A 26,892-nucleotide genomic window follows, 5' to 3' on the forward strand; every position below is an offset into this window, starting at 1 on the left:
AGGCATTTTGAAGCTCAAGTAATTTTGGAGATCTAAAAATCCATGGCCCGAAATGGCTTCTGTTTGAAAACGTCATGCCATGTGCCCTTGTTTAACTTCTCTATGCATCAGATAGCTCTAGTTGACAGTCGTGTATTGTTTACATTGTGGATTATCAGCACAAAATCGTCTGTTGTGATGGCACTGCTGTTTTTTTTAGAGTCTAAATTTGAAAACTACAGCCACCCTCTTATTTCTGGGGACTGTTTGGGTTACTTAGATGGTGGTTAGTTTAGTGGATGATAGAGGACTAGTGAATGTTGAACAGGTTTGAATATTCTTTGGAAATCTTTGGAAAAACGACAAGCACCTGATTAGTTTATAGAGGAGACGGGTTTAAATTGTTAAACAAAACTGTAGCAGCAGCTAATAGCTGCAGGAGGAAGACGAAGGGATGGTCCGAGTCATGCTGCGGGATCTCAAGCTGTGTGCGAGATGCTCTTAGTGAATGTCTGAACGTAAGAAATGAGTTGTGGAGACTTAACGTGAGCATGTAAACAAATGATAGAGAAGCACACAGAAGTCACACTTTCACCACCAACACGCACACACGAACACTGCTGTCTGACCTAAACCAAGACTCCAGACCTGTAAATAAAAAGCAGTGCATGTTGGGAAAGATCTCTCTTGTGCCAGCATGTGTCTTTGACGTGATTTTCAATTGTTGTCTTTTATTTATTTATTAATTTATTTATTTTGATATTTGGGTATTATTTTCTATTTTTGAAAGGCTTGTGAATATATAAATATGTATTACTGATGTGTAGTGATACAGAGTACTAGCATGAGAGACTTTTTTTATACACAGATGTTTATAATTTTTGTTTTTCTAAATATGATTGTTCTTAAATGGGGATGAAGGTGAAACTAATAGCATTTTTGCTGTGTTTCTACTTAAATGGTTATGAATACTAAATAAATGGCTATAAAATAATTTTTTTTCTTTTTCATTTCATCTTTGATTCATGTAAACACCTAAACACAGACACTGATCACACAAAAATAAAATAAATCTAAATGATCATTGTTTTTTATATTGTATATATAGAAACTCTCAGCATGGTCTGTAAAAATGTCTCCAGCATTCTCAGTATTGTAATATACATCCCAACAACATAGCATTATTAGTAATAAAGTTCAACCCAGACAAATTCATGGATCAGCTATAAACATGCATAAAAATAATAAAGTTTTGGTGCTTTGAAAAAGGTGCCTGTTAGTTACAAAGGGGTCCAGGGTCACTATGGGACTGCCATCCTTCACACTTTGCGGAGAAAAGAGATCTTGAGAGACTCTGGGATTTCCAACTGCTCAGCACTGACCAGTGGGGGCGGCAGGTACGGGAAAGTAACAGGGAAGACCCTCCTAACGTCCAGCAGCAACTGAGGAGGGTGCCCATCAGAGCGTCCCTTCAGCAGCCCCTGAGAAACCCCCATACAAGTATTAAATCCCTCTCTTTTTGACTGAATAGCTATAATAAATATGAACTAAACCACTATTTTTGCATAAACGCTGGTAAAACAAACATCGTGCATTCTTACCTGAACGATACGAATAAAATTGAGCGTTACTCTCTCCTCAAGATCACTCTGTGGCGTGTACTGTGTCAAAATCTTCACTATCTGCAACACAAGACAATGTCACTGACCAACATATAACTCTCTGAGTTCATTACAGTAGCCTGTCAATATTTAAATAAGGTGCTCCACCTGCTGGCTTGACAGGACATTGCAGGTTTGTACTATGGCTTGTCCATCCACCTCTGTCTTTTTGCTCATTTGCAGAAGCTGGGCTGCCTGGATAAGGGGCTCCAGAGCGGCCGCAGCACCTCCTGTCCACAGGCCTCGGCTCCGCAGCCACTCCTCTAGCAAGCTTACATTGTATCTAAGAAAAAAATGACATGGCATGCTTTCCTCAGACCCTACAACACTTCACAACTAGGAGAGTATCTGAAACTGTCAGCAAGAATGATGGTCACATATATACTTCCCTTACAAAAAAGTCATTTTTTCAAGTGTGCTATAAGTATTATCGGCTTATACTGACAAACGTACAGAAAAGTCTTAAGTATTTTTGGCCTACGCTTGTAATTAATCTTTTGATCTAGACATACTTAAGAAAAGTGTATGTATTTTTGCCTTATATATGAAGTTAAGTATACTTGGCTTATAATTTGGGGAGGAATATCTTAGGGTAAATAGTACATTTGTGGAACAGATATTTTATGAAAATTGTAGAGAAGTATAATCTGTTTGTGGGCTGTCGGTTGCATGCCACAAATTCTAATATCAAACCTCCCTAAAGAATGTGTGTGTTTGTTGTATTTTATTTGGATCTGGAATGTCGATTCTGAGGTGCTATGTTCTTATATTTTTGCATCAAATACAATATTTGAAATTTTTGATTTGTAAAGAAAACAAATATATGTTCTTAATCCTGAGTATGTCTTGTGAATTTTTTGAAGTGTAGTCCACTGTTAGTGTTCATATTAGTTAACTTCAATTCTACTTAAAGTATTGTTAAAGGTATATTTTAAGTACAAAAATAATACCTAGATAGATACCCAGCAGTATTCTTTAGAGTGCAAAAATAATTTATGAATAGTAAACTATAAGTATTACATGTTTCATATATATTACGGGATACGCTCCAGCACACCACCGCGACCCAGAAGGATAAGCGGTTTAGATTATGTATGTATGTATGTATGTTTATATATTACGTATTTCATAAAAAAACTACAAGTATAATTGCAGTATATAAACTATTTAACTGGTAGTTTACTTTAAGGTACACATGAAAGTGTACATTCATAAACTAAAATGTGGGATATAAGTATATAACTAGTAAATGAACAGTATATCTATAAGTTCACTTTTACTGTAGTTCTAATATAGTTGTACAAAATAAAATGTAATATGTATTCTAGTTGTGTTCTCAAAGTTTACTACTCTTACACCTAAAGAACACTTAAAAGCATAGTTTTATAACTAAAAAGTGGGCCAATTTAGTATTGAAGTACTGAAATAGTACACTTACAAGTATGCCACCAGAACATTGATACTAGTATACTTACTATATAAAGTATACTTGGGAAACTTTACTTAAGTTTACTTAATGAAATTAACTTTAAGTATTCTTTTTCGTAACATCTCAGCACATTCAGTTTTAGCTCTAATATAGAGTCCTTTACAGGTTATATCTCAGACCATAAGAACAAACACTTTGCTGAAGACTGCTTTGTTCTGACCGGATCTGCAGGCCGCGGTTCCAGCAGCACATGTCCTTGCGCAGCAGCAGGCTGTTAAGAGTGCTTGCAGCCAGCAGGTGTGCGAGCTGCCTGAAGGCCTGTTCCAGCAGGGCCGCAGGCAGATCCTGCCGCTCCAGCGCAGTGTGCAGAGCCCCAAACTCCCTCAGCACAGCTGCCATGCTGGCCACCTCCCCAGAGACCGCTGGGCGCGGGTCAGAGCCTGCGCGCTTACGAGAGCCAACCAGCTTTACCACAGCTCCGGACAGGCCTGGGATGGTCTCACTCTCTAACACGGCTGGAACTGGGCAGAGGAGAGGGAGAACTAAGAGTGAGCAGCACTCCCTGACAAAAAATACAGTGGATAGATGTTGTACTATTATAATTAAAGGCAATAACTTGGCAAAAAAATTTCATTTATACAATTTTCCCTTCACCCCAAATGCAGCCGTGGCATGCAGGAGGTCCACAGTTTGTGCCTCATACCGCCTAAACTTGTTAAGTAATCTCAAATAGACTTGCTTATGTGGTTTCTGATGCTGTATCAAATACTTTTGTTTATAAAAAGGAACAAAATTACAGACAAAATTCAGGCTTCAAGGTGGCTGGTAATACCCAGCTTTGACTCTAAAATGCTGCTCGCGTGGAGCACCGAGTGTGTTGATGAGGTATAAACCCATTTTGTTTAAACCGAGGGAATTATGACATATAGTCTTTGTAACTAGAACTAGGCTGGTCAGCTAGCTAACAGGCTAAAAGATAGCTAACAGGCTAAACAACTCCTTCATTAATATCACAGGCTTGAATTAAAGTACTTACGATATGATTCACTGTAAAACGGCAATTTTAAAGTCTAAAGAATGGCACTTGAATAGTTTACACGCTTCAGATGTCTGTGTTTAAGTCAGAAGTAGCGTCAAACCCAGGCTGAATCCCAAACGGCTTCGTACTCCCTAAATAGTGTGCTAGCTATTGATGTTTAAACATCCTAGCCTCTACAGCCACGTAGTAGTACTTGTCGAGTATGGATGTGGCTGAATCCCAAATGACTATTTTTAGCTGTATAGTGCATTGTTGGGGTGCAGGATCCAGTATCTAAATTCCTACGTAGGGTACTATGTAGGGATCAGAGAGGCATTTGAGATTCAGCCCCAGTGTGAGAGGAGGGGCGCCGTTGGTTTGGTGCGGTGATAAATTTGGCGACCAAAAAGTACTTATAAGCGAAGGTTTTTGTATCAAATAGTGTTATGTTATCATATGTTCATTTTTATACGACAAATAATTAAAAATTTAACGAAATGACTGCAGTATACAGTGACGGGCGACTGAACGTTCTTCTCCTCATTCAGCGGTCCATGGTTGCTTGGCAACGATTCCATAAACTAAAGGAACTACATTTCTTGGCGGAATGCTTGTTTATGTCGATTTTTATTAGTAATAACAAATTATTTTCTGAAAAATTGTGTGTTTTGTCATATTTTATGTTGACCGCCGTTTTATAAAAACACCGCTTCGCTTCGTGCCTAAAAACGCCCTTCCCCGTGATAAAATCGCAGTAACATGACCTCTTGCGGCTTATTACTTTATTATGTCTTGATGCAGAATTAAAGCATAATTATAAATGTTGTTTCTAAGTGCATTTAAAGGGGAATTCCACCAGTTCTTTAAGGTTTCTGCATAATTTATTCATTCAGTCATGTAGAGTGGCTTGATACCTTTCCATTCTACAGAAACTTACTTAGTCAGAATTGCTTACAGCGGTGGTGATATGAACCAGACGTCCAAACCGTTTAACGCCTCTGAAAGCTCCCTCACACAAAGCTATTACATGAAATGGCTGCGAATTAACTGCTTAATGCCCAAAACATTGTTTTACAATAGTCATGAAATGAAGTTTCATGACTATGAATGGCTTTGCTTACAGCTGAACCACTCAGTTATGTTGGCATTTTGAAAAATCCCCTTTAATGGCTGGACAACACAATAAACCATTTAATGTGTAAGCATACTTCACCACACAAGCTACAGAATGACAACTGTATGTATAATCATGAGAAACAGGGAAGCTGTGATGAGAGCTGTACCGATGATGGGCTGTAGGTGGCTCTCAGAGATGGCGAGCAGCTGCTGGTAGGCCTGAATACACACGTCACCGAGCACCCGCACCTGCTCCCTCAGCTCCACCTGCAGAGGGAGCACCTCCTCACCTCCACCTACCACCTATACAGCCACAAACAAGAGAGAGCCCATGCTTAAAAGTTAAACCTCTAAAATGGCCGGGGCCCATCGGCGGGCCCAAAGTTTTATTACACACTTCTATAACCTAAGAATAGCTCAACTAGTTTGCATTGAAGTCCCTGTAGTCACTGAATAGTGAGATTTAGTATGCAATAAGCGCTGTTCCAGCTGGATTAGTGTTATGGAATCTGTTACGGAAAAAGTATATCACAGGTGTCACTGTCCACAGAGAAACTTGTATTTCCAACACAATAACTTCACAGAAGGCAAAAACCTTCTTAACTTTAAATGTAAGTTAATGTAAAGAGGATTTATTCCAAGCAATTCTGGAGCATTTCTGTTAGTACGTTCGTCATGAAATTGTAACATAATGAAAAGGACAGCTGTTCAAATTATGCAGAAAAATAAAAATAGACAAAAATGGAGGCACATTTTTCTTCGGAAAGCAACGTTGCCAAGATTATCTTAACGTTTCCAAGATTATCTCAATCATTTCCAAGATCATCTCAAATAGCCTGGGTACATGACTCAAATAACATTCTGTAATAACATCACACTGTGCATGTCTGTTAATACTTTTTGTTATTGCATTACCATGAGCTCAGTTCAAACAGGATTACTGTTACTCTGGGATTGCGAAGGTAATTCTGTCTGTAATTATTACTTGTCCACTTGAGAAAACCACAGACATTGCAGATTCACAGAGGATTAAAATCATGGATCTCGTCCATGATCATTTAATTTTAGTACCTCCCCAGCAGCTAGGACCTGTGTGGGTGAGTGCTTGGTGAGCACGTCTTTGAGCACGCAGGCGTTCTTCAGCCACAGAGCCGTCATGTCCAAATCACCACTGTGTTTCTAATGCAGAAAAAAGGAAAAACAGTCTACTGCTTACTAAATCAGCTATATGGTATCAGTTCCATTGTGTCATGAACATAACTAGGTGTAGCCAATTTCTGGAATCCTAATCCGCAATGGTCCATATAAAGGCTCTCAGAGAAGGAGTGCTCCTCTTTGTCCAAAATGGGCCTTTAGTCCTAAAATATTGATAATTTAAAAGGCAAAAATTGATCCTAGCAGGCACTAATCCAGTATGAGAGACAATCACTTCAGCATATTTACTGGGTTAATATCAGTCACACAGAAAACCATCAGAGACTGTGCTGTCAGTTTTGATAATGCTGTGCTATATTTGTGTTTTTTTTACCTTTAGGGCTGTTTTGAAGGCTGCCAATGCAGCGACGCACAGGCCTCGAGCACGAGTGTGATCCCTGCTGACGTCTGCCTGCCGCACACACAGGAAGAGAAGCTGTGCTGCCAGGCCCGGAGTCAGAGAGAGAGCTACTTCAGCTCGAACATCTGCAGAACACACAGATGAGAAGAGTTACTTTAAAAATGTGTATGGATTACTGATTAATGTACTATTTTAGACTTAAGGCTGCTGTAGTCTAATCCACAGGATTACTATGTTAGTAATGAAATCTGATTAGTTTATGTTACTTTTGGAGAACCTGTCTTTTTAAAATCATATAATTAAATAAAGACACAAGAAAAACAATGACCACGTTCTAGAACAAGATAAACAGAAGTGCACAGAAACAATACAGGTGATGTGTAACAGTCTGTACAGCTTTATGTACATCCATTTAAAATTGTCATTAAATGTTTTGGTGGAGTTCTTCAGGTATTCAAAAAAGGCATGCATAGTTTAGAACTTAGAAATGAAATATTAGAATATTGTACCCAAACAGCTTTTTAACATTCCTACTCTGTTGTGCATGGTGACCTACCCTTCAAACTGCACTCACTGGAATGACACAGATTTCCTGTCTGAGCAAACCGTTTGTACCTTTGTCTATACGATTCAGACATGGCTGTGTTACTGTTCTCAGTCTGGCTCATTTTCTGTGCTGTGTGGAAAGCTTTTCATCCTAACTTGATTTTTAATGTCTCTTTTTAATCGTCCCACAAAGATTACATGCAAAAAAACAGACCAAGCCAAAATATAATAGTTTTAATGATGGTTTTGGGTCCAGATTTAAACCCTATAGAGAATGTTTGGTCTCACATTAAACACTACGTTGGCAATGTTTTTCAGCTGTTTGAAGCCATCAGTGCCCTATTTTCTATAAAAGGCTGTCTGCAAGTTTACCCACAAGACTTAAAGAAATCAAAGAGAAAAAGCTATTCCATAACAAGTTACTTAATCTATTTGCATAATGATTTGTTGTTAAGACCATTAAAAGCATAATGTTTGCTGCAACAGCAACAAAAAAAAAGACCTTGGAAGAAAAATGAAATTTACCATAAAAAGTGATAAAAGTTGACTTTGTAAACATGCTGAGTTTTTTCTTTCATGTGAGCTTGCCACATCTTGCTGTCTCTGTTCTCTTGCAACATTGTATCGAGCCTTAATAAATCAGAACAATTTAGCTCCTAGAGACTAACACAGGCAAGAAAATAGCTAAGAGTGGTTTTAATGTAATCCTGGTAGTGATCACTCTGTTTTCATAATGTATCTGTAGTCTCATTACTGTCTTTTTTTCTGTAACTGTAACAGAATACAGTTACACTTCCTGTATCCTGATTGCGTGATGTCATTACATGTATTCCATTACTACCCAACTCTGACAGTATTCCACATGGAGCTTTAAGACAGTGGGGAAGATTAGTGACAGGTTGAGTGAGAGCTAGTGAGAGTGAGTTTGTGTATGTGTACCTGTAATCAGGTTTTTCATGAGCCTGCTCTCGTCTTTCTTCCTACATTCCAGTAGTCCAGTCAGTGCTGGACTCAACTGTGTGGAGGGAGACATGGGCTCCTGAGACACAGACACGGCCAGGCCTGAGGAGAGGACAGTGACACTGTTACATACACTCATGGCCAAAACCTTTTCCTCAAAATGTAACAGACAGCACTATGTTTATTATCATGTCTGCAGCAGTAATGTACAACTGAATAATCCTTCATTTTCTCATTTTTTTAGAGACTATCCTGCAGTTTTATTGCATCTCTAATCATATCCACCGGGTTCTCATGTTTAGTGAAGTGACAGGCGTTCTGGCTCTTTTCAGTGAGTCAGATCAATAGGCTTTTCATTCAGTAGCATCGTCAGTTTGTTCCCAAAAAAAGTTATTATCAATCATAATTAAAAAAAAAAATTATCTACCTTCTAATTAATTAACGAAAATGCATTGTTTTTCCTTTAAAAAATCAAATAAGTCAGATGTTAGTTTCACTGGATGAATAAGAGACAGAGATTATGAAATAGACAGACAGGCAAACTGCAAACAAATCTGTCAAACAGTCATGTACAAGGAAACCAGGGAAAGTCAAAAATCAGAGTAACTAACAAGACACACTTGGAAGAACGGCTAAAAATCAGCTCTCAGTGTTCACCTTAAAGAGACGATTTGTTCGCAAAGCATACATCGCTAATTCAAAGGCTCCTGAAAGCTTAATAAGCTGAATTATGTATGTTGAATTTTAAGTTTGCAAATAATTTTAAACTAATCAATGTAAGGACGGTTATCAACAATAAGCATGGACTCTTTTCCAATATATTACAGCACTGCAAACTAGGTATGAGCTGATATAAATATCATGATAATTACCTATACTATTATCAAAGTTTAGAATATTTTGATAATATTGTTTGAAAAAAACTACATAATTTACACATAAGATAAACATTCATGTTGTTTTCATGTCATTTTCATGTCATTTTAATAGTAATAATGGCGGTTGTACTTTTTGGAGATTTCTGCCTTTAAAAAAATCGTACATGATGGCTCTTTGTATAAAGGACGTAGCAGACTTCATTCATATCTGTAATGCTGTTTTTTTAATAGATGTTTAAAGGTGAGACATTTCTTTGTAGTTTCAGTGAAGTTTGTACATCTTGAGATGTACAAATACGTACAATATGAGATTTAGCTATTAGTCTTTTGCTTCTGTTGTGTTTATGTAAAATGTCTGCTCTTGCATTCTGTAGCAGTATTTTGGGTATATAACTAATGTATTCATAGAAAATGGGTGGGCTCCACCTAAACTCTGAGGGGATGATGTTACACCGTGCCAGTTCTGTTTTTTACACGCGTTGCATAGTTGTAGTAGTCGATTTTAAAAATGCTCTCAGGACGTTGGTGTGTGCAGTAAGTCTGTGAATAAATCGTACTGGTATGTTTTACCTTCATGAGATAATGCTAAAAACTGAAATTCCTACTGGTAGCTCACTCATTCATGTCTTTTATGATTTCTAACATTATATCATAATGACACTGGCTCGCCTTGAGTTTGTTTGTGTCTTAAATTAAAGGGGTAATTTCAAACAAGTTTTTCTTATTTTTTGCCTAACTTAATGATTAAGAGTTAAACAAAGTCATTCAGAGTGGTTTGAGTTGAAATGGTTCATTGCAAAGAAAATGATCACCTCTGATTTCTTTACAGTGGTGGCGTTAAGAATCAGGGGTCACAATTTTTACAACACAAATGTAGCCATTTTATTGACTATCCAAAACCACCAGTGAACCTACACTTGTCTTCTGAGTTTTTATATGAATGTTGATGATGGTAAAATAGTGATAAATCTGAAAAAAAAAAAATTCTTTGGGGACCATTTTGCCATACAACACCCTGAATCTCTACCTTAAACACAGTATTTAAAAAAAAATGCATTTTAGGCCAAAATTTCATCTCAAAGCTGTCATACAACAACGTCTCAGTGTATTCATAACCATTTTATTTAATAACTTTCTGTGAAGTAGCTTTTAGAGGCATGCTTCAGACGTCTGGTTCCTATCACCACCACTGTGAACAATTCTGAATCAGTAAGTTTCTCTAGAACGGAGCATTTCACACCAAACCACTCTGAATGAATGAATGAATGAATGAATGAATGAATGAATAAATCTGTTTACATCTCAACAATTAAACTACTTAATTTTTTTTCTTAAATCAATGGAATTACCCTTTAAGGAGGCCTAGTCCAAAAACGTTTCATACAGGCCTGGGGATGACTTGTTACATCACTGACTGAGTGTGTGTTGAATTTTTTGTAATACCTTATTACTTAATATTGGCACATGCCTACTGCAAATCAATGGAGTATTTTGGAAATACTCTTTGGCTACACTAGATGTCTTTTAACATGTTGTGTTGTGCTGGATGCTGACAAATTGTAAAATATTTTGAAACCTTAAAATGAACAACAATGCATACATTCATACTTTCGGCCTGTGGCGAATGTCTGTGCAGTACATTACAGACCTGCATAAGAGAGAATTTTTCTGAGTGTCACTGTGTGTTTCAGCTCCTTCAGTTCCCTCCTCAGCCTGCAGCACTCCTGTTCCCGAACCTCCATCTGCTCCATTAGATCCTAAACACGCAGACACATACAAACAACCATCAAAACCGAGAGAGCCGTGTATGATAGAGCCTCGCAAACAGCTTTGATGCAGAGAGAGGCACTACAAAGAGAGGCTGGAGATGAAAAGCTCTGAGTGAAGTTGTTGCTGGACAGCAGTGCATAGCAGAGTACAGGTTAAGATGAGGGTGAGGTCTCGGTCACCTTCAGCTCTTTGCTGGCCGGAGCATCTCTAGCCTGGGCCTCCTGGAGCTGCAGCATGAGAGCAGCTTTCTCCTGCTCCCCCTCAGCTCTCTGAGCTAACAGCTGCCTCTCCAGAAACCTGCAGCACAGCACAGCACACACCATCAACAAGAATACACACACATGAACACAAGCGCAACACACACTTATCAGCAAGCCCTCAATTCAGTTCATGACCAATAAAAAATACATTTGCCTTTACATTTTGCATTTTGTGCAGAACAACTGAAATAAATGGTAGGTAAAAAGGAAAGAACTGACTTGTTGGCCACTCGGACGGCATCGTAAGCGTGTCGAAGGTCTTCTCCTTGCATCTTCCCTGCTGTGTCCTTTGGCACACCCAGATCCTCCATTAAGGCATTCTGCACACAAAGGGAATATAGAGACTTATATTTCAGTTTTTTATCATTCTTTTTAACTTGCAGTTTATAAGGTAAGACTTGATCAGGCAGACTTTATTACTACAGAGGCTCTGGCTTAGGCAATTATGTCCAATCCATACTAATCAAATTATATTTAGTTGTAAAATCCATTTGAATATACACAGAGTCGCCAGTTTATTAGGTCTTTCATCTACATTCACTAGCCATTTTATCAGCTACACCTATATGCAGGTTAGGGCTGAGAGACTAACATTTTTACAGTGGAATCTTAATTTAAAAGTGCAATTTACAAATCGCAATAACTGCAATTTTTATTATAGCCTATATCATCAACACAGCACCCATGTGTTGTGTGCATAACACAACCACCACACAACTATACTGATAGTCTAGCACATTATGTTCAGAAATTACGCAAAAGGTGTATATGCTGGCCTTCATAGCCATAAAATCAAGACTGGACCTTAATGATCACAATTTAAATTGCAGTAAAGATATTTGTCACAAATAGATATTTCGCCCAAATCGTTCAGGCCTGATTCAGGTATTCAGCAACTGATCGTAGCCTATTTGTTGCTGCACAATATGACACACTACTTGCCAACAATGGAAAGGATAGACCAAAAATACCTTTCTAGCTCAAAAGTGGACAAGCTTGACCTAAAAGATTAATAATAAGCATGATTAATAGTGCAGCCTGGAGGTCTCACCAGAGGCTGCTCAGGGCTCCAAGGCCTCCTATCGAAAGGAGAGGTGACACTGATCCTCCTGCCCTCTTCAGCCGAGGAGAAGTCAGGAGGACCGCTAAAGGATGGAGAGATGGGAGATGGAGGCTCCAGAGACAAACTCTGAGTGGAGTCCGTCCGCCTGTGCCCACGCCAACGCTGCAGCACACACATGAACACATGTACACTGACCAAAAGAAACATCTGTTAAAGAAACTGACATTTTTCCCTTGTTGACAAGGGATTTTTTCAGGACAAAAACAGGTGCAAAAAAAACAAGTATCTCTCTCTCACACTCTGTCTCTCACTCTCCATCAGCAGCAGTACCTCAGCAGTAGGGAGCATACTCATGTCCCTCAAGTTGTCATATCTCTGCTCTAGACGAGTGAACTCCCTCAGCAGGCCCTGATACCTCCTCCTCTCTTCCTCGAGCTCGGCCTGTACCACTGCTGCAGCCTGTACCTCAGTCTGCTGTCTGCTCTCTAAAAGACAAACACAGTCAGAACAAATGCAAATAAAACAAATGAACACAAATAAACCAAAGCACTTGTTAAACATGGAGTACAAAAAAGGGCACAGATACCAAACTATTTATTTATTTATTCATTCATTCATTCATTCATTTACCTTCTTGAGATTTTTCTTGCTGCCATAAACGAGTGTTGAGATCATCCCTCTCCTTTTCCAAGGAGTCTCTCTCCATTCTCAGAGCCTCTATCTCCTACAGGATGGAAGTGAGCAGCAATCAGCTATTTCAGTTTACAAAATGACAAATAAAAGAATGAGGCTGAAAGGCAGACAATGTATAAGATGTGAACACAAGACCTGTGTGAGGCGCTGGATCTCCTGGGCTGCTCTTTCCTCAGCTTTCTGCCTCTCCTCCTCCTGCTGGGCTGTAACAGAGGGAGCAGCGTGGCTCTGTTCCTGCAGCTGCTTCTGCAGTTTGAGTAGGGCCGAGCGGAGCTGCTCCAGTTCAGAGCTGTGAGACTCGCGCTCCGTGTGCAGAGCTTCCCGAAGAGACGCACTCTCTTTGGCCTTGGGAGACACAGAGCCCACAATCAAAAAGAAAAACACACAGCCGTACACAATCACACTCAATTCTACTCAAGATGTTCTTCTCTTTTAAGCCCAATAGACATTCTTCACTAAACTGAATAAATGTGAGTAAATGACATGTTAATATAGTCTACTGAATAAAAGACCATGGTACACTACTGTTCAAAAGTTTGGAATCAGCATTTAAAAGGTCGGAATCAATATTTTCAGTAAGAAACCAATTTGGTTTCAGACAAATGTATAAAATGAAAAATGAATAAATATGCTTGTCTAGGGGTTGACAATATGGCAAAAATATGTACAATATCAAAAAGATATTTATTTATTTATTTACTCAGTTAACTAAATCTACATAAACTAATTATGGTCTCATTGTAAGGAAACATGCAGCTGGTTAGTGTTCTTTAAAAAAGCATATGGCGACATAACGTGACATAATTTGTCACAATTATTACACAAACATCTAATCTCAATCATTTAAGATGTTCACGATCACTTAACCTGACTGCAGTAATTTTCCACAGTCGTTAGATTTCACAGTCATATTATGCTGCAGTAAACAAAATTGGACACATAAAATCAATAAAAGAAAACAGTAAATGCGTTCAATTAGACCTCATGTGGCTTATTAGAAACTAAAAAACTTATCACTGGGTGGTCTAATACGTTTAGAGGGCAGAGATGATTTGTTTGTTCATTTGTTTTTAGCATGCATGCCAGCAGAATGAGAACATGCAGCTTTGTTAATGTTAAGCCTACACATAATTCTGTGTAACTGCAGACATTTGTGTGTGCGCACAGTATTGATTCAACAGTGCGACCAGTGTTAACAACTAAGTAAACAAAGTTAGCAGGTAAGGTGTGTTTTAATAGCAAACACAGAACAACAATTAAATCATTAATTTCATTTACTTATATGACAATCGGTTGTCACCTAAAATTTCATGATTGTGACAGCCCTAACGATAATGACAAATATTATCATGTTATGATATCACCACCCCTTATGCATATCTTATTTATCTTCACACAGTATGAAGTTAGGAAGTAGTTAAAAAAAGGGTAAGAAATTTTAGATAAGTCCTTATAAGTGGATCCCAACCCTGGAAGGTAGAGATCCTGCCTTCCTGTGAAGTCTATTTGCAACTACAACCTGACTGGCTGGACTAGATGCATTAGTTAGGCAAGGAGGGGCAGGATATTAAACGCAGGTTGGAACTAAACTCTGCAGGAAAGTAGCGCCCCAGAAAGAGGGCTGGTGATCACTGGTCTTGAATGATGAAGCAACTACAGATTAATCTAAAATGCCAGAGGAAATTATACTGCCATATATAATTATAGCACTTACCAAACAATTAATAGTCATTACTGAAGTGGTAAAATCGATAACTAAATAAGCCTGCAGTTTAAAGGCTTCACAAAGCTTATCACCCCTCTTTTAGCACTAACCGTTACACATACACACAGACACACACTCTCCTCTTTCTCACCTGCTGGTCAGCACGAAGCTGCAGCTGCATGAGTTTGACCTCCATGCCCTTGTTTAGCTCTCTGTACCTCTCTACAGATCGAGCCTCAGCCCTCAGCCTGCGCAGTTCCATCCGCGCCGCCCTCCTGCGCACACAGCACTGCAGCAGCACCACCGCAGCCCTGATGCGCCTGAACCAGCGGCGGGTCAGCCAGCAACGCACCCACGCCTGCACACGCACCGCCGCCCGCTCCTCCAGCAGCTGGACACAACCAGAGGGTTAGAGATGCAGCATCCATCAATCAGACTTACAATCACATATACACCTGCACTATATATATATATATCATATATATCAAAGTATATAGACTTTTTCAATAACATAAAAGCTTTTGCTATAAGTTGACCTTAGGGGAGAAAGAAAATAGAAAAGGATATAAGAAATTAGCTGAAGAGCAAAGGACTGTAGGGCTTCACCAGTCTGTATGTGCGGCGGGCCTGCATCCCCCTGGCAAAGGCCTGGATGGTGATGGTGGCCTCTCGGATGGCAAGATAGAGCTGCCGCACCATCACCATACGGTACGTCTTCTGAATGATCAGAGCAGCCCGCGTGTACCGCAGGGTCCACGCCAACCTAATAACATCACACATTCAAAAAGATGCTGTGTTAAAACCTAATTCAGCATAGTGTAACGTATAATGAATTCAACGTGAATGAGTTATAAAAGCAACACCAAAATATACTCACACTAACATAGCACTGTTTGTTGTTTTTACTCATTTCCTTCAGTTACTGCCTTTGTTGTTGTTGTTTTACTTTTATGTTATATTTTATGAATTATTTTCCTTCTGTTAATAAAATTAACTACACATTACACTAATGAATGATATACACAATCAAATCAAGTTATTTTAATGTATTTTCAACACACACACAAACTCTCAAACACCCTCTCACACACATAGCCGGTTACCTGCGGGCCAGTGCTCCACGGGTGTATCTTTGCAACGTTAAAGTAGACCGGCGCAGCTGCAGGTACCTCCGGCGCTGGATCCAGCCTCTCACCCAGCTCTGGATCAGCACTCCGGCCGACCACAGCCTCTCAGCCCTCAGCTTCTCCAGCACAGCCACCTGCCCCGCCCGGAAGAACACCTTCGTCTTGCCAAAGCAGTACTGCTCAGGGTCCGGGATGAGGTTAGGGATCGCCTTCTGACAGGACACCTGCAGTTCATCCTGAGCAGATGAGCCATGAAGGAGAACTCTGTAGCGTCCAAAAAACTCCTCATACGTCCACCTGGAGAAGAAGATGACTGGCATTACCTAAAGGTCAAAAGCCCTTAGATTAAAGGGCCCGTAGTCTCCATTTTTCTACTTATATATGTGCAGTTTTGTAAACCAAAAATCATCATCAGTCATTTTACATGACCATTTTCCAGCCTATTTTTATACCTAGGCTGTTTTTTGTTACTGTGCCTGTAAGACTGATATATATAAACGACCTCTTCTCCAACTGGTGAACCTTTCACAAGTTAAGTGACACACATAATGGTAACAAAAGTAATTGGAAAAATAAACTATAGCCACTTATTTGGGATCTGTGGATTTTTCGGAATTCTGCAATGATTTATTCAGGAATAGCATTCCTCCAACATTCTCCTCATCATCAGCTCCAATAATAAGCTACAGACTTATCACTTATCACTTGTGAGTGGGCAGACTAAGACTTGTGAATGGCAGACAGGCCTAATGTAAATATGTTCATGGTTGTAACATCACAACCATAATAAATTTAAAATGGGCTTTCCACATACTGTGCTTTCCATATACTGTGCTGGGGCATTAAAGGGCCATATCATGGAAAAACAAATTTCCTTCACTTTTTTTAAATAAAGAGATTGGAGTAATATGTAAACAATGTCAAATATTTAAAACATCCCATTTACTACCCAGTCCATACAGACCATGTATAGAAACTATACTGCAAGAAAACTTGGTTCTGTGATGTCAAAAGAACCAACTCATTTATATTTATCCACCTGTTCAGTCTACAGCAGTTTAGCTCCACCCATTCACATTGATGTTCTAGAGAGTGTTTCAGCTCTGAGTCCTTTTTGAATGAGGCATGGTAAAGGGTAGCCAATCAGAACAGAGCCCATTTCCATGTGTCAGTCTTAAAGGCACAATAGAAAAAAGCAGCCTGTTTAATACTGTTAAAGGCAGGTTGGAAAATGATCATATAAAAATTAATTGAGACTTTCTTTTTACTCCAAACCACACAAATGTAATAAATAGACCTTAAGAGAAAAAAATAAAATACAAGAAAAATGTAGAATACAGGCCCTTTAATTGTTTTCTCCTCGTCTTCAGCGCCGATAATTCTGTTACAGACCGACTGCAGTAAAAGCACAGTGTGCAAACTGCTGTAGGCTTAACAGGTCAGTGTGCAAACTGCTGTGGCCTTAATGGTCAGTCATATGTAAATATCGCTGTTGTCAGTTTAAAACCTTGTATCTCCACAATGGTAACTTTACAGGAGAAGGAAAAAAACCTACTGTACTTTAAATGTAGGTCAATGGAACCAGACCTTTTTCCAAGTAATTTTTCTAATTATATCAAAAACTGAAAACGTCAAAAATGGAGATACAAGGTTTTGTTCTGACAATAGCAATATGTTAATGGTTCTAACATGTACTGTATGGGCTAGAAGATTAATGTTACATGTTGAAACATTAACAATTTTACATAGTACATCACTTTTTTTATTGTAATACAAAGTTTTTAGCTTTTGTCCACATTTTAGGGAGCAGAGTTGAGAGCAGCCTCTCCCAGGTTATCTACAGTGTAATTCTATGTGAGGAGTTAGATGTGAGAGATGTTAATATTGCCTGGATGGGTAGCCTGCAGCACTGATGCGGATTGTCTCCAACACGCCACAAGCTCGCAACTGCTGCACTGCTCTCTTAGGATCAAACCTGAGAGAGAGAGCGAGAGAGAGAGAGAGAGAGAGAGAGAGAAAGAAGGGCAAGTTACATAACACATTAAACAGACTGACTCTTAATGACCAGAGACCCTCACACACACAGGAAAGGCTGTTTAAGGTCGTTGGGTTTGATGCAGCGGACGTAGTGTGGAGTGGTGCTGTTGAGCGTGCCCATCAGGAGGTGCAGGGACTGGCGGAACTGGAAGCCCACAGTCAGTTTGTGCTCACGGTGGGCTCTTTTCCCCGAGCGTACACCCCCATTAGGCACAGAGGAGACAGAGAGAGAGCCTCCAACAGGCTTCTGCTGGAACAACTCTGCAACCAGTTCTGACTAGGAGACAGAAAGTTTACTGAGCTTGCATCTGATTTTGAATCTCAGCATGTATCTCACAAAATACCAGACTGGATGGGCGAAGAAGGCAAGGAAACCACACCTGACTGGCTCTCATTATATTAATGGGCTCTTCGAATATTGTGTCACGGTTCTTATCTAAAAAGCCATCACATTCATACTGGACCTGAAACAGAGAAAGACAATGACATGCACAGATGTAGGACATTATGCACTGCTTGTCAAAACTTTGGGGGCACCATGTTTGATTTTTAATGTAAGTAAGAATTTACCAGCAAAGGTTTTGTCAATTTCAAACTGCTATTCTCTAATACTGTGTTTTCAGCTAAACGGTGAGGTTTTGTTCATTTTTAGATTTCACAGTAAGTCATAGTTTGTCCTAAACCACACTGACAAGTCTCCACAATCTTAATGATGACCTGGATGTGGTTTGAGCAGGATAGCAGGATGATTTGGAGATTTACAGAAAAAGATTTGAGTGACTATTGGTTTATAGTGTTTGTTAGCAATGACGGACTCATAGATCCAGCATTAAAGTAAAGAAGCAAAATTTTGCAAATCTGATTTTTCACGGAACTGTTCTTTTAACCATCTGTAAGTGCTGATGTTTTCTGATGTCACAACAAAGGGATAAAATGTATAGCCTTTTTTGTTCCCAAATGAGCACTGTCATAATTACTGTCACAAATAGTTATGTGTGGTATTTACATGCTTTTCACAAAAGAAACTAACAAGTATTTTAATATGTACTTTAATATGTTAAGTTACTGACAAACAAAGCATGATCATTGGTATTAAAAACATGAAGAAAAGCTAGATGTCCCCAAACTTTGGACAGTGTACTCAGCATATATAGCTGTTTTAAGTAAAATCCAGGCTTAGTGTCTGACCATGTCAGCAAAATGAAGTACGATGAAGGCTGAGTTGGACATGCGTGGCTTGCGGAAATTGGGGCTCTGGTTCAGGTGCTGCTCGTACAGTTTCCGTGCCCAGTTTTCATCAGAGCCTTTAGGAACCTGATAAAAAAAGTATAGGCCAAGCAATTTGACATCTTATTCTCGTGGTTTACATAAAAAGCAAAACCCAATATCGACAGGCAGTTATATCAGGGACCTATGTAGATTCTTTACTTAACCCAATTCCATAGATCTGCCTCATACATATGTGCTCTTGCTGAAAGATGTGTGAGGCAAAAATTAAAAAAATAAAGAAAATGCACTAACCCCCTTAAACACTTGTAACCATAATTAGCTCTTTTGTATAGATCTTCATTGAAAATAGTCTACTGTTTGTAGACTTTCTCCCTCAGATCAAATCAAGTGTTTGAAAAGATGCTAGTGGAAATGTCCCTCGTCCCTTTTTGAGAATCAGAATGCCCTTCAGGATGATGGCAGGGAATCCCCTGAGGGCAAGTGCAGAGGGGAAGTCTAGGCGTGCCTTTCTTTTTAAGAATCAGAACACAGGGCTATTGTTTAAGACAACAAACTCTAAAGTTCAGACTTGAGTGGACTTCAAATGGACTTACTCGGCACTCCTCATCCAGCAGGTCCAACAGGCCCAGAGAGCCCTCTATGAGGGTGATGCAAGGCTGGTTATCACTAAACTCAATACGGTTCCAGGGCAGCTCCTCTCGCACATACTCTTCCTGTTCCAACTGGAATACATGCTGGAGAAACAAGAACAGCTAGCAACACTGAGACAATTCAGTCTGATTTTGAGACGCGTCCGTCTTCAGTCAATCTGATACATTGCAAAGAAATAGTTTGGCTGAAAAAATACTATGAATATATACAATTTCATAGCTGAATGTTACATGCTTGGTGTACAAAGTTTACTTCTTTTGTTTTTAGATCTTATGACACACTCCTATCACCACCACTTTAAAAATCGGTAGCCAGTAGATTCAGTGGGTTTATCTAGTGCTGAGCATTTCAAACCAAAACATGTTTACATCTAAGCAACTGAATAATGCATACATTTTGGAAAATTTGGGGAACTGCGCCTTCAACAACTTGACACATTTAAGGCATATGTTTGATATATTTGAACATACAGTTTACACTATGCTAATGTAAGGTATAAGTTTAGAATTCCTTGTTACATTAGCCCCATAATTCCAGTGCAAAACATGCGAACTTTGGACACCAAACATGTCTTGGCTGATCAACTACAATAGGCCTAAGAGGAAAATAGCATCAATTAAAATTTTTGCTGAACTATCTCTGTAACTTACCCTGTTGAACTGCTGCTGAAGCTTCTCATTGGCATAATTGATGCAGAATTGCTCAAAACTGTTTCTGTCAAAGGTCTCAAATCTAGAAGATGGGAAAAAAAACTTTGTCACAACTTGATCAGCAACAAAGAGGCGTGGTTCTGGTGTAAAACTATACCATAGTTAACCAACTTTGTGTGCTCACCCGTAGATGTCCAACACTCCTATAAAGGTCTTGGACTGCTCTCTTTGGGCCCGAAGAGCTGAGTTCAGCCTCTGGACAATCCAGGCGAACAACTGCCCATAAATGTGTTTAGCCAGAGCGTCCCGTGCCTCGTTAGCCTGCTGGCCTGACATGGGCTTCACCAGCATCTCACCACCCACAGCTAACCGCTGATGACACAGCCAGTGGGCCATCTGAGAGCCCTCCACCCCCATCAGTTTAGAGAAGACCACCAAGGAGCGGTCATCTCCCTGCCAATATGCATAACATGCACACATAGTAGAGAATACCTGTGTGTTGTGCTACTATGTTTGCAAATTGTCACTGACTACTGGTGACAGTGTTCATTCACATGGAAGAATGTCATCTTTGTTCCTTTAAGGAGACCTCTGAGTTTTCTCTTACCCCAAATGCAATCAGCCAAGTGTCCGAAGTTTGGTTCTGTAGTTTTGTACACCACAGAACAAATGAAAACCACAACAAACGAGGGAAATCCCAACAAGACAATGCAAGATCCCACACAGTTCAATAAGTGAAATTTAGGCATGACCTAAAAACTAGATACTAGAAAACTGAAACTAAGGGTCTTGTGGGGCTATGTTGGGAAGTGTGTGGAGATGAAAAGTCTAACCACTGTAGATGGTTTATAGACAGAAAGTGAGGGAAGCAGTGAGGGAAGCAGTTCCTTTACATTATAAAAAAATGGAAAATATGACAGAGCAATGTGAAGTTGTTTTCAAGACTAGACTAAGCTGATAAACACTAGAATGTCAAAAATAACGGCTTAAAGATTGTTGATAATGAACACTGACACACCAAAAAATGAAGGCAGAAGAGTGAACACACTCTAAAATATTAAAGTGTTATTCATTTAAATCAATTTGTTAAAATGATTTATATGAACTGTTTTTTAGACCTGCTGTCTATAGACCATAGATAGTGGTTGGATTTTTCTTCTCCACACATTTCCCAGCATAGCCCCACAAGATCTCAAGGGGTTTTAAATTGTGTCTGAACTTCATTTAATAAACTGCATGGAATCTAGAAATGTCAGTCCATCACAGAGCAGAAACACAGATATATACAGTCACACTCACACATTCACACCCAGGGGCAATTTAGCATCTCCAACTGGCCTGACTGCATGTCTTTGGACTGTGGGAGGAAACAGGAAAACCCAGAGGAAACTAACACAGACACGGAGAGAGCATGCAAACTCCACACAGAAAGGACGCCCACCCCTATGAACATCTAATGGGACTCAAATGTATATGGTATCAGTGGTTAAGAATATGCTGCCTGATGCCTGAGACAGGCTTTTTAGTTTCAATAGTTTTGAGATTAGCTTTTGGCCTAAAACATTTTTAATGCATTTATCACAGAAAGGTACCTGCAGGGCATTGTAAGGGAAAATAGTCCCCACAGAAATCATATTTGTTCAGCTTTATTACTATTTCACCATAATCAGCATTACATATAAAAACTCAGAAGATATGTGTAGGTACACTAGTGATTTTGCATAGTAAATAAAATGCCCATAATTGCTTTGAAGACATTGTGACGGCTGGTTCATATCACCACCACTATAAGTGAAATCGATATGTTTCTCTCCAATGAACCATTTCACATCTAACCACTCCATATGACTTTGATTTTGTTTACATTTCAAAAAGAATGTAAACTGTATGGCACACAGGCACATGAGCAATTCAGCCAGTGCATTTGGTGTAAGGAGAAAATTGGGTAAATGTGTTTTTTTTTCCCTCTAATTATCACTCTAGAGGGCCATAATTTAACTGCCATAACATGGTAATGTTGAGGCCTACACTCTTAAAAAAGAGGGAATGGTTCCATTTAGGACCAAGAGTTCCATATAGAACTATTTCATGCTTTAACACTTATTTCATGCTTCTATACAGCACAATAGAGTTCTTCTATTGTTACTTCTACTGTTACTTCCTTAAGATTATAACAGTAGAAGAACTCTTTTTGATGCACTATAGAACCATTTTCAAAAATCTACAACTCATTCTCCATCAACCTGATTAAACACTTCACTGTGCAAAAAAAGTTTAAGCATGAAATGGTTCTATATAGAACTCATGGTTCTAAATAAAACCATTCCCTTTACTAAAGAACTCTTGAAGAGTCATTATTTTAAGAGCTTATGCAAGCAGCATTGTTTCAGCCATATGATTATAACTGGTTACATTGTGGATGCATGTTGTATTGGCCATACATTGATGTAGCTGCGGTCACCTCCTCTCCCACTGGCTTGGATGTTCACATTTCCAAGATGCAGGACAGCTGCCAGTATCCGAAAGAGCTCCATCTGCTGGTCAGGCTGAACTCCTGCAGGACAGAATCAGAACATTTCACATCACAGGTACCATACATGGAATGAGCTTGTATCAGTTTAGTGTGTATAAAGAGGTCACTTACCCAAAATAGTCAATGCATTTCGAGTGTGCTCCAGCTCCATGGCATCATCCGTGCCTGGAATGTTTATGTCCATTCCTTGGTTAGTGTATCGAAAATCCTCTGCAGAATCTAGAAACAAAAGCATTGATTGATCAAAAGGTCTTATAGCAAACACATGGAATCAAACTCTTGTATTTTCGCTGAAAGAGGCCTTTAGCTTACTAAGTTTGAGTCCCCTCATTTCTGGTAGATCTCTGGAGGCACAAAGCTGATAGAAGACGTGATAGTTTCTCTCCTCTGGTGCCTAAGAAAGCCATTATTTAGTCACTTTGAACAATATATTGTTATGAACAACTGAGCAGATATCAACAATAGATGTAATAATTTGGCACCTGAAAAACAACTCTGGATTTCTCCAACAGGTAGGTTCTCATGTTTGCTCCAATTATATCTCCTTTAGATCCAAAGCCAATCTCAATGTATTTCCCAAACCTGCTGCTGTTATCATTGCGAATAGTTTTGGCATTTCCAATAGACTGCAATACAGAAAATATATTGATACCATATGCATTTGAGTCCCATTGTATTGTATCTTTGTAATGAAACAGAAAAGGGGCCATTACCTCCATGATAGGGTTAGATGCCAAGACCTTCTCCTCCACACTGGTCTGCTGGGCTGCTCCTCCAACCACAGCAAAATAGCGCATAGTGAACTTTGCAGAGACGGTTTTGCCAGAGCCAGATTCGCCACTGATGATAATGGATTGGTTCTTCTCCTCCCTGTGTGTGGAAGTACAACCATTTGCATTCAGTATGTGATTATTGTTGTTACATTTCCTTAGCTGTACACCAACCGGCCACTTTATTAAGTACTCCTACCTTGTATCTACAGTCTTTGTCCATTTTTCACTTTTTGTCCATTTCTACTTCTAGTTCTACAGTTACATACTGTATTCTCTCTGTTTCTCTGTGCAATTTATTAGCCCCCTTTCACCCTGTTCTTCAATTGTCAGGCCCCCCAAAGGACAACAGGTATTATTTGGGTGGTGGATCATTCTCAGCACTGCAGTGACACTGACGTGGTGGTGACGTGTTAGTGTGTGTTGACCAGACACCAGTGCTGATGTTTTTAAACACTGTGTTCACTCACTGTTTTGGTGCACAGTTTGTGTTGGTTATCCTCTCGTCCCTCATCAGTGGTCACACCACGCTGCTGGCTGGATGTTTTTGTCCAGCAGTGACACTGAGGTTTTTATAAACTCCAGTGTCTGATCCTCTCGTACCAGCACAACACACACTAACACACTAAACACCATGTCAGTGTCACTTCAGTGCTGAGAATGATCCACCACCCAAACAATACCTGCTCTGTGGTGGTCCTGTGGGGGTCCTAACTATTGAAGAATAGAATAAAAGGCAGCTATAAAAATATGCAGAGAAACAGATGAGCTACAGTCTGTAATTGTAGAAATATAAATTGCACCTGTATGTAAAGTGGAGCTGATAAAATGGACAATGAATATAGAAAAAAGGTGGAGTACTTAATGAAGTGGCCAGTTGGTGTATATATGATGTCTTAATATGACATTTTAAAGAAATCTGTGAAAGCGTTCCTAAGGTCATGGTGAGTGTCCTGGGGTTACCAAAGGGGGACAACGAGGAGTGAATTTTAAATAGGAAAGTACATATCCCTGACTAGGCTAACCTCAGTGAGCTAATTAGCTAATTAGTTAAGGGTGTCAATGATCCCACTGTTAGCATGAATGCTAACTATGTTAATGTTTTGTAATATTCATAACATTTAAGTTTAAATAAGGTGTAAAAAGACAATACATTCTCATTCTTGTTCACTGAAATGTACAACTAGGCTGTGTCTCAATTAAAAATGTATTTTGAGCATGTGCAAAACCCAGTTTCAGATATTATTTACTGAACATCCAGTGTCAGACTGTTTGTAAATGTGTGGTTTGTATGTATGTAGGTAAGGATAGGGGCCATGGAAACATGGAGCCTTGTTTCCTTGAAATTTCAATAAGCAAATAAAGAGCCCTGGGAACATGTAAGTGTAGGAGCACAAGCCTATATTTTCCATTACCTAGGGATCATCCTTATGTCACATTCTTGCCTCAGACTGTGTAAAGTTTTAAATATAGGTAAAAAAAGATCAAAAGTACACTGCTTAGCTAAATGCAGTAGCAGCAGCCATCTTGAAATCTGCCTATTTTGTCCACACTTTTATCCATTTGTATCAACAACGGTGTTTTGTACAAACACCAAACGTGTCTTGGCTGATCAACTACAGTTGGTGTAAGGGGAAAATTGTGTAAATATGATTTTTGGTCAAACTGTCACTTTAAAAGTCTCCTTGGGCAAGATAACCCACAGGTCCAGACAGAGTAGCAGTGAGTGGTCTTATAAATCCTGCTGGTAACCACTTACATTTCCTATTTCTGTTTATTGTCACACCTTTTATTGACAATAACCAATTCAATTGAAAGGGTGCATGTTAACCCATTATGCATTCAGGTGGGTTACCAAGATTTGTGATTCCTAAATAAAGCCAATAAAGGAAGGCCCACAGTGTAGGCTGTGTGAAAGTGAGCGTGGCTACAGACTATTGATCACCTCGGACCTGATCATGGTGCGGTATGCATCCTCAGCTAGTGAAAAAATATGAGGATCCATATCAGCCATGTCCTGCCCACTGTACGCATCAATCACCTCCTCTCCATAGATGGGCAGCTCCTCATATGGGTTTAGAGCCACTAGAACAATCCCTAAAAGAGACACAGTTGGAAGGACATAAAAGACTCTACGTTACAGCTTGAACTGAATTCTATTACAACCAATTTACAACTGGAGAAACCAGCTGCGGGCAGGCCGACTGGCTAATGTTTACAAAGAAGTTTTAAGAGGATCAACAAAACAGGGAGTAATTTTGTGTGAATTATGCCACTGTGAACTTTATCCCCCATAAAAAAAAAGAAAAGAAAAAAATCTCTTGGAGTGTATATCACTAACTGTAAAATACAGATCCCACATGAGGACAAGGTGGGGATTTTTATAATGAGCCACTGTAATTTTTTAGGTCGAGGTCTGGAACACTTTCTTTGTATTTAAAGTCCCAGGGAACACAGTGTAAAACATAAAAAATATTTCTAGGGTACTAAAACTGAGTGTCATATTAAACATACAGCAAAGTTTGAATGAAAAAAAAAAACAAGATAGAAATATGATAAAACCTTGCCTGTAAACTGCTGATCAGACCTATCTGAGATCTGTCTGGGTGTGGTCCTTACATTATAATGAGAACACATGATTGACATCATGCTGAACTAAACACAGCAGTGTGAGTGATAAGAAATTAGTGAAATGTGCTCAACGCCAGACACCAGGCAGACAGATGAGCTAGCTTGATAGCCCATTTATGCTTGGACAGTTAGCTTTTGCTTGCTGTTAGTTTTCGCTCACAAAGTTTTTCCGACTCAAACAGAGGGCCTGAGAGAGGTGTTGGGGATTGAATAGTTTTATGAAAAGTACTTTGTGAGAGGTAAATTACTGAGTACAAGCCCATTCTGGGCTTTGTTTCTTTCTTTGCACATTATCTTTATTTGTTCATATTTATAAATGCTTATTTATAAATAGAAGTTTATAAATGTTTTATTCCAATAAGCATAATCTGTCATAAAGGCTACTTTAGCTACCTTTGATCAAAATCGGCAAAAGTACCCTTTATATCTAATGGAACCTATTAGAATAAGCATTTTTAAACATTTATGTAAAGTTACGTCAGTTGTTATGACAAGCTTATGTAGGTGTCATGTAGCTATATGAACAGTACTCCACAGTAAAATGTTGCCAAACATACTTCACGTTTAATGCAAGTCAGTGGAACCAGACTTTTTTCCAAGTACTTTTGGGCCATATCTTCTGGTCCATTC

The 26,892-nt window shown here is 39.2% G+C and overlaps 1 protein-coding gene across 3 annotated transcripts in view; it reads right to left on the minus strand.

Moving 5' to 3' along the window:
• Positions 1-861: 861 nt before the first annotated feature.
• Positions 862-26,892, minus strand: part of si:dkey-110c1.10 (unconventional myosin-Va) — a 29,025-nt gene continuing 2,994 nt past the window's right edge. For 2 of the 3 annotated variants that reach the window (XM_036586008.1, XM_036586007.1), the window contains exons 4-34: positions 25,584-25,728; positions 23,575-23,731; positions 23,344-23,487; positions 23,174-23,255; positions 22,973-23,080; positions 22,770-22,882; positions 20,513-20,781; positions 20,329-20,410; positions 19,621-19,761; positions 18,986-19,111; positions 18,178-18,261; positions 17,845-18,074; positions 17,649-17,735; positions 15,737-16,057; positions 15,240-15,396; positions 14,785-15,024; positions 13,064-13,273; positions 12,866-12,959; positions 12,566-12,720; positions 12,224-12,397; positions 11,392-11,492; positions 11,092-11,209; positions 10,791-10,899; positions 8,244-8,366; positions 6,732-6,883; positions 6,275-6,382; positions 5,371-5,506; positions 3,290-3,590; positions 1,749-1,923; positions 1,581-1,661; positions 862-1,460 (exon numbers count right to left, since the gene is read on the minus strand). In XM_036586008.1, coding sequence (XP_036441901.1) covers positions 1,299-1,460; positions 1,581-1,661; positions 1,749-1,923; positions 3,290-3,590; positions 5,371-5,506; positions 6,275-6,382; positions 6,732-6,883; positions 8,244-8,366; positions 10,791-10,899; positions 11,092-11,209; positions 11,392-11,492; positions 12,224-12,397; positions 12,566-12,720; positions 12,866-12,959; positions 13,064-13,273; positions 14,785-15,024; positions 15,240-15,396; positions 15,737-16,057; positions 17,649-17,735; positions 17,845-18,074; positions 18,178-18,261; positions 18,986-19,111; positions 19,621-19,761; positions 20,329-20,410; positions 20,513-20,781; positions 22,770-22,882; positions 22,973-23,080; positions 23,174-23,255; positions 23,344-23,487; positions 23,575-23,731; positions 25,584-25,728 — 4,685 coding nt within the window. In that variant the 3' untranslated portion in view covers positions 862-1,298. Of the gene's footprint in view, positions 1,461-1,580; positions 1,662-1,748; positions 1,924-3,289; positions 3,632-5,370; positions 5,507-6,274; positions 6,383-6,731; positions 6,884-8,243; positions 8,367-10,790; positions 10,900-11,091; positions 11,210-11,391; positions 11,493-12,223; positions 12,398-12,565; positions 12,721-12,865; positions 12,960-13,063; positions 13,274-14,784; positions 15,025-15,239; positions 15,397-15,736; positions 16,058-17,648; positions 17,736-17,844; positions 18,075-18,177; positions 18,262-18,985; positions 19,112-19,620; positions 19,762-20,328; positions 20,411-20,512; positions 20,782-22,769; positions 22,883-22,972; positions 23,081-23,173; positions 23,256-23,343; positions 23,488-23,574; positions 23,732-25,583; positions 25,729-26,892 lie in introns of those variants that run through there. The other variant, XM_036586009.1, reaches the window with a different exon arrangement.

The sequence above is a fragment of the Colossoma macropomum genome, unplaced genomic scaffold, assembly GCF_904425465.1.
Source record: "Colossoma macropomum unplaced genomic scaffold, Colossoma_macropomum, whole genome shotgun sequence".
Lineage (NCBI taxonomy): Eukaryota > Metazoa > Chordata > Actinopteri > Characiformes > Serrasalmidae > Colossoma > Colossoma macropomum.